General features: G+C 35.7%; 1 protein-coding gene across 2 annotated transcripts; it reads left to right on the top strand.

Annotated features, from left to right (window-relative positions):
• Positions 1-1,783: 1,783 nt before the first annotated feature.
• LOC147548118 (ubiquitin receptor RAD23c-like) lies at positions 1,784-7,808 on the top strand. 2 transcript variants are annotated; one of them, XM_086670358.1, is made up of 12 exons: positions 1,784-2,304; positions 3,509-3,670; positions 4,460-4,507; positions 5,052-5,125; positions 5,544-5,591; positions 5,728-5,908; positions 6,179-6,307; positions 6,385-6,453; positions 6,554-6,601; positions 6,686-6,795; positions 6,900-6,978; positions 7,450-7,808. In XM_086670358.1, the coding sequence occupies exons 1-12, from the start codon at positions 2,239-2,241 to the stop codon at positions 7,567-7,569; spliced, it is 1,134 nt and encodes a 377-aa protein (XP_086526484.1). In that variant the 5' UTR covers positions 1,784-2,238; the 3' UTR covers positions 7,570-7,808. The 2 variants fall into 2 exon arrangements, with proteins under 2 accessions (XP_086526484.1, XP_086526485.1); XM_086670359.1 differs by lacking the exon at positions 4,460-4,507 and having other exon boundaries at positions 1,972-2,304.
• The last annotated feature ends 33 nt before the right edge of the window (positions 7,809-7,841 follow it).

Here is a 7,841-nt window from a genome sequence, read left to right as displayed (position 1 = left end):
TGGAGTTCGTACCTTATTTGAGGTGATTTGATGCCCTTTTAAAGGCTGCTTTTGACCGCCTGTCGATTGACGGTGATGATGAGGCGGTTGAGATTCACCTTGTCGTATTGGAACAACTATTCCGTAGTTAGGAGATTTAAGATTTCCCTTTGGAGTTATCTCGTATCTTAGATATTTAGGAGTACCCTATTTAAGGATCATCGATAGATATCTTTCTGAGTCTAGGAGATGTTTCTTCCTTTAAAGACTCTTCAGCCCAAGTTAGGCAAATACTTAAGATCTTCACCGAGTGAGATCTTAAATTAAATTTGGGATTGTCTGTAAGTGTTTGACATGTTTATACCTTCCCATATTTAGGGCTTCAGGTGTCGACCTTGCTTACGTTGACCCCTAGCTTTCTCGTGAATCCTATGGCAAATCTGGTCGTATTTGATTCAGGGCAGCCCTTAGGCGCATAAGACAATCATGTTGATCCCCCAGTTTCGGACTTGAGCGACAGACCACCTTCGAATTCAACCTCCCTGTTGACTTGATGCGGGTTGACCCACATACTTTTAGTCTTCTCTTGACTCATTGACCTCAGTCAACTGATGACCATTTTTTGTATCATCAGGTAACATCGAACCAGTGAGGAGTTACACTTGTAGGTAGACCTCTAGGTTAATTTAAGTTAAAGAGAAAAGAGAGTTGGAGTCAAGAGACAGCAGGGGAGTTGAGATGATTAGAAATTGAGGTGAAGATATGAAGAGGGATGTGTGGTAGTGGGGGCATTGTCTTAATGGAGTCAAAATCAGATTCTTCATTTGATTTCACATTCTTCACACTTCTTTTTTGGTGTATCCACGCTCAGATTTTCTATCAAGGAAGAAGAAAGAGTTACGGAGAATTGGGGAAAAAGGTGATGGAGGTGGTGGTTAGACAAAAACGCTGGTTTAGTGAGGTTTGTTGGCCCACAATCAGTTCCTTTGTTATTCAAGGTTGTCTGCGGAAGCGACAATCTAACAACGTCAATTGTGTCGTTTAGTCAAACATAACTGCAACATTCTCTTTCAATAGATCACATTGTCTCTAACCATATGTGTTATTGTCTTTGACGAGATTACTTTTACAACTTTAAGCATTGCATATAAAATCTCTCTTGTAAGAAAATCGTGTGTGCTCATAAAACTTCCCTTAAGCAAAAAGGAAATAGTACATTCACCATTTTGGTATAGTAGTTGGACACCAACCCATTAATCTGGTCTTCATATAATTTTTAGTCTCAAAATGTCTTTGAGGATGGTTTACTCAATTAACGATATATCTAGATATCTGAGCATTTCAAAATGCTCTGTTCAAAACACATATCAATACAACGCTCTAAAAACTTAAAATATATTTAAGTGTCATTCGTTAGATAAGTTGTTTTTTTTTCTAGGGGTTTTGAGCTTACCCCCTCGTCACTAATTGGTATTTGAGTTTACCCACTTTAATGATGGATAATTGAGGTTACCCCCTTAGACTTACTATTATTGACAAAAACACAAAGATTGTGTTTAACGTACGTGGAACAATTGTAACTACCAAGATCAATTATTCTTCAATATGATTCCTAGTAGAGATTTCATCCTACTTTATTGTTTGATTTGGTCGACAATATGATTATTAAAGATTGATTTTATTCATATATTATTTAATTTATGATTTTATTATCACATGCTAAACATATCCTTAATAGTTTTGACAAAAATTATATATTGAAATGGATAACTTAAAGATCCCTATATTTTTTAATATGGAAAATAGTGATGCGAACAATTAAAGTCGGTAAAAGAAATCCCAAATATTAAATTATTTTTTAAAATACTTTACAATTAAATGGTGACACAACATCTAAAGTTCAAATTGAATTTTCCATTTAGTAAGAATTATTTTTATTAAATAAAAAAAGTGTGGATGAAATCAAATAGTAACCATCGGATCTTGATCAGTGAAATGGCTAGGTATTTGTGTTCAACAACTTAAATTTCTCTTACCAGTACAATTGCTGAATTTGGTTTCTCTCTCTCTCTCTCTCTTGTACTCGCTATGTTTCCCACTCTCTCTCCCCATCATCTCTTTCTCTCTCTTCTGTAATTCACGCCTTCAGTGATCTGCCGGATCGGAAAACAGAAAGAGAGAGTGAGAGAGAGAGCAATTCTACAGACAACCGATTCCTCAATCACAGAAGAACAAGAAGAAAAGAGAGAGAGAGAAGACATGAAGGTTTCTGTTAAAACCTTGAAGGGGTCTCACTTTGAGATCGAAGTTAAACCTGAAGACACGGTACTCTCCTTCTCTCTCTCTCTATACATGATCTTTGTTATATCTCTATAAATAACTGAATCTTGATCGTTTGAAGTTACTACTGATGATAATTGTGTCTTATTTTGCCCTATTGCAATTTCATTTTACTTCGTTTTTCTCTTCCGTGTTTGGTAAATTAGGTATTTGCTTACCTGATTAGAGTTCGAATTATAGAGAATACTGTTGATTTATGCTTTTATCATGTTAAAATTAGGTTTTCTCTCGGAAATTAGGTGAATTATGGTGTAAGACTTTAAGTTAATGGTTTCAACTGGTGATTTGTATATTGATTTTGGACTTTGAGATTTTTCTATAAGAACTTGAACTCTTACTGTGTTTTGGCTGGATTAGGGTTCTTGTTCAGTTATTAAACTCATGCTTAACGTGCATTACTAATTATACTTGTGTTAAGTAGAAGTGTTTAATTAGTTAGGAACTTAGGATACTCTTATTGTGAAGTATGTACGCTGGAGTTAAATGTGCATTATTTTACATAAATCTTACTTTATCAGTAATTGGTTGGGGTTGTTCATGTACATGTCTCGCTTGTAATGAGAGAGCTTTGCTTGAAATCCTTTTGCTAGAATTTTATTATGTGTGCGGTAATAAAGTTGCATTCTTCTAATGTTAAGACACTCTTTTAAGAATTGGAACGTTTAATACTTGCCTACTTGGTTTCAGTGAGATGGTTGAGATGCTTATCACTAGGAATTAATTCTTATTGAGTAATAATTGGCACTTCGTAGGATTTGTCTTCTTAAGTTAGATTGATTTTTTTTTTTGGGTATTTGGGGGAGTTGTTAATAAAATAACGGTTCACCTTTTAAGAGTGGCTCTATTATGTAAGTTCTTTAGATGGTACAATGGTAGTTGGTATTCTTAAAATCATATTCTCAATCACGGTTTACCTTTTATACCTTAAACTATGAACGTATTCACCCCGGCACCTAATGACTAACTTCTTCATGTTAAACTTGTTACTCCTGACATATTAAAGAATTTGAAAAAAAAATCTAGAGTACTCCTGATATGTAATGTTTTTCCTTTTGTTTCCTACAATTCATATTGCAGATTACACACAAAGAAAGAAATAACATGCATATGTATGCCTGATTTTCTCTCTTCATACATCACTTCTTGCTGTCTCTAACAGTAGTTGTTTCTCGTTTGTTATATTGTTTAGGTTGCTGATGTGAAGATAAACATAGAAAATGTTAAAGGTTCAGATGTTTATCCTGCTGCTCAGCAGATGCTTATTCATCAGGGGAAAGTTCTAAAGGACGAGACGACAATGGATGAAAATAATGTTTCTGAGAATAGTTTTGTTGTCATTATGTTGACCAAGGTAAGTTTAATACACATCTCTTTTCATATGATGCTTCTTATGTTCTGTGGCTACTTTTACTAGTTTTCATTATATAGCTTCACACAGTGACAACTGTTGCAATAGATTACCCTGCTGTTTGTTAGCTGTAAATTAATGGATTATGGGCACGCTATTCATATAGAGAAAATTGAGTTTGTCTGGACAATGGTTTCTTGACGCCTACATTCATGATTAATTGGTAACATATGATATTAATTGCTATGCTGAAATACTTGAATGATCTATTTTCATTGAAGAGTGTAACTGTAACTACGTGTTGGAAACCACTCATTGTGACCTAGGTTTTGGGAAGGTACATTATGTGGTACAAGAGAACATGTCTATTTATGATTTTTTTACCGTTCTTAAAATTTGCAAGCTGAATTCTTTTCTCATGGATTGCTGTCAGTTGGAGAGTACAAGGGTAGTTTTGTGTTGAGTTAGAATGGGTAGGAGCAGTTTTAATGAATACAGTTTGGAAAGGAACTTATGTGTTAATAGACTCTTGAAGCATTAGACTTGGGGTAGCACTGGCTGCTTTGAAAGCAAAGACAGCCTTTATACCCTGTATTGGTCGTTATTGGTCAGATTAGTTTAAACTAATGAACATTTCAAATGCTTAAACTATTTATTTGATTGGAGAAATTTTTTGTTTTTTCCTCTTTGTTACTTATCTGCCTCTTATTATTTCTTTACTGCATATTGATTGTTAACCAATAATATGATATTCCATGTATTCTTTACGTGGTCAAATGGTTTTGGAGTAAGGCTCCGTCAAGTGAAGCTTCATCCAACACATCTTCAGCTGCTACTTCTGTGAGTGTTGGATTTATGATTTCTACTGATTATGTTTATACTGTAATTTCTTAGTTTCAAGAATCGTTCATTTTCTTTTTTGTGTGTACTTGTAACTTGTAAGTAGTCAGTAATGGGCTTATCGTAAAGATGTGCTTGTAACTTGTAAGTAGTCAGTAATGGTTCTGAACATGGCTGCGCCACCGCGCATACATGTAATGTTCATCTGGAGTTCCAGTTTCCTGACACATCAAACTGGTTATCAATCTCAGAGACTTCTAATTGGTTTATATCGGCATGAATGTCACGTAGTAGGGCTCCCGGATCACAGCCCATGCAAATATCAATCCCCAGGGTGGGGATTAAATTTGTTTTAAATGTATTATATTTGAAATTTGTAACTAAAATATACTTCAAATGAGTAAATAGCCTCTTTGGCATGCTTCACTGATCTATTTTCATCCCTTTAATCTTGTAATCCTCATCTGATCTCTACTAAATGGTTTATCATCGTAATTATACTGGTATTTTGCAATTAATTTGAAAGAATTGCCCCTTTTTGTAGGACCCGCCTGCAAGCTCGTCACTACCTACTTCAGTTTCTGCACCAACAACTCAAGCTCCAGCACCCTTGGTCCCGTGAGTAGCTTTTGACATCATTATTTTTTTTATTAGCATAGTTTTTGTCAATATGTTGTAGTCTTGTACATTATTGATCGAGGAGCGGGACGTTCCGTGAAAGGTAAATTTAATTTGCTTTTATTAGGTGGATAATGAAGGCCAAAATAAGCGGATCTATTACAATCTGGGGCATCTTTGATCTAAACTCTTGTCTGTTCTCTTTCTTTCATTCGATCGTTCCTACGTTTGCAGACATTACTATTAAATGGTGAAGATGTTTGTCTTCAGAGAACCCTTTCTCTCATTAGGAAGCCTAATTGTATAGTTTCAACAGTAAACCTTGACATGAGGAATCATTCTTGCAATGGATTAAGATCACGTAGTTACATATTCTGATAACATGATTGTTAATCTTTTTTGTTTGTTTATCTTGTAGAGCAACTGATTTACCTGCACCAGTTCCAGCTTCAACTGTTGCTGCTCTGTGAGTTGTTTCCAAATCTATATTTTAACTACTATAGTTTATTTGACTAGCAAGGAATATAATTTAGTGGCGTATCAGTTTATTGACTCTTTGATGTAATATATTGATTAATATACATCATCTTTATTTTATGAAGTGGCAATGAGGCGGATGTTTATGGTCAAGCAGCATCTAATCTGGTAGCTGGAAATAATTTTGAGGAAGCTATTCAGCAGATTCTTGATATGGGCGGAGGTACTTGGGATAGGGAAACTGTAATCTGTGCTCTACGTGCTGCTTACAACAACCCAGAGAGAGCTGTTGATTATCTATATTCAGTATGTTAACTCTCTCTCTCTCTCTCTCAACTCTTCAATTTCCATGGAAATTGGAGTTAAAGTACGCTGCTTTGTTTGGTTGGGGTTTTCAATTTGGCCAAGCTTCTTTCAGGGAATAGAATAAATATATTTACTTGTGCTATTTAATGTGCCTTGCTTCTATCTGATACATGATCGTATTTGTCGGATAAAAGTATCTTACTCATTTTATGTTGACTCTTTTTCGATGATTGTCATGTATATATATTCATCTTACCGTACACATATCAGGGTATTCCTGAACAAGCAGAAGTTCCACCTACAGTTCAACCTGCTATAAGCCCACCAGCTGCAAACCAACCTGCTCAGGCTCCACCTGCAAGTGGACCGAATGCAAATCCGTTAGATCTCTTTCCTCAAGTACGTGCTCAAAATTATTCAAATTTAATTTCTTAATCGTAGATTAGATTATGATGATATATTTCTTCTGTTAATAGGGACTTCCTAGAGTGGGTTCTAACACTGCTGGAGCAGGCAGCTTAGATTTTCTCAGGAACAGTCAACAGGTACCTACCTCAAAATACTACATCTAATGCTACCCCTTTGGACTTTGGAATTTTTCTCTTCTAACCGGCAAACTGGGATTTATGTTCTTTTCAAATCCAGTTTCAAACTTTGCGAGCTATGGTGCAGGCGAATCCACAAATTTTACAGGTTTTAGTTTTACCTTCTACCTTTGATTCTCTTGTGACTTTTGTCAATGTCTTCTGTTTCTCATATTAATCTTACTGTTAACAGCCTATGCTTCAAGAGCTTGGGAAGCAAAACCCAAACCTAATGAGGCTCATTCAAGAACGCCAAACTGACTTCCTTCGCCTGATCAATGAACCTGTCGAAGGAGAGGAAGGGTGCGAGATTTGTGTTCCATATTGTTTGCTTGTTGCTTTTATATTACTCGAGATTAGTAATGATGTTCTTCATCAATTCATCTGACCTATGATGTAAATACCAGGAACATATTAGGGCAGTTGGGCTCAGCAGCGCCACAGACTGTGTCAGTCACAGCTGAGGAACGGGAAGCAATTGAACGTGTAAGCTTCTCTATGCACTTCCCAATTTTACATTCTGATAGCAATGAAACATGTTCCGCTCAGTATAATATCTTGATTATTCTTAGGGCTTCTAGCTATCTCATCTCTCTGAATCTTGCGAGAGGGTGAGCAGCCTGCTCATATCTCTCTTTCTATCTGATAAAAAAACAAAAAAGATAAGAGAGGGAGAGAGATTAGAAAACAACATAAGGGCAAACCTTAAAGAGAAAAATATGACTTGATGGCCCACTTCAGTTAGGGTGCCAAAAGCCAAATAAAACGAAAACTAAACAAAACCAAATCATCTGCCAAATTATGTGGTATAATCTTGACTTAATGCCACTTTATGACAATGTTATTTCATTGTTGTGATTGAGATTGTTCACATGAATCAGTCTGAGAAACATTTCTCTGATTTGACCCGTTTAGGCTTAATAGCGAAGACGAGTTTATGTTTTTATTGTTTTGTAGCTGGAGGCAATGGGATTTGGCAGAGCATTAGTACTGGAAGTGTTCTTTGCCTGCAACAAGAATGAGGAACTAGCAGCAAACTATCTTCTAGACCACATGGAGGAATTTGAAGAAGAATAAAAACTGTTCTCTCTCTTTTTTAAATGAACAGAACTTCAATCTCTTCAAAGTTTGTAGCGCTTTAACATCCACCACGAACTACATGAAACACTACCACTGGATGTTTGATGCTCATCTCCTCCCTTTTACCCTCGTGTTCTCTTGTTAAAAGTAGTTCCATATAATACTTGTTATACACATTGTTGATGTTTCATATTAACACGTTGAAGACTTTCATATCAAATATCTTTGAATTTGCAGGATTTGTTCCATTTGGTAGTCTATTGGGTGGT

Source organism: Eschscholzia californica, unplaced genomic scaffold (assembly GCF_041429995.1).
Source record: "Eschscholzia californica isolate CP2 unplaced genomic scaffold, dmEscCali1.0.p SCAF_3, whole genome shotgun sequence".
Classification (NCBI taxonomy): domain Eukaryota; kingdom Viridiplantae; phylum Streptophyta; class Magnoliopsida; order Ranunculales; family Papaveraceae; genus Eschscholzia; species Eschscholzia californica.
The sequence above is the reverse complement of the archived record's forward strand: the minus strand, read 5'-3'. Positions and strand labels throughout refer to the sequence as shown.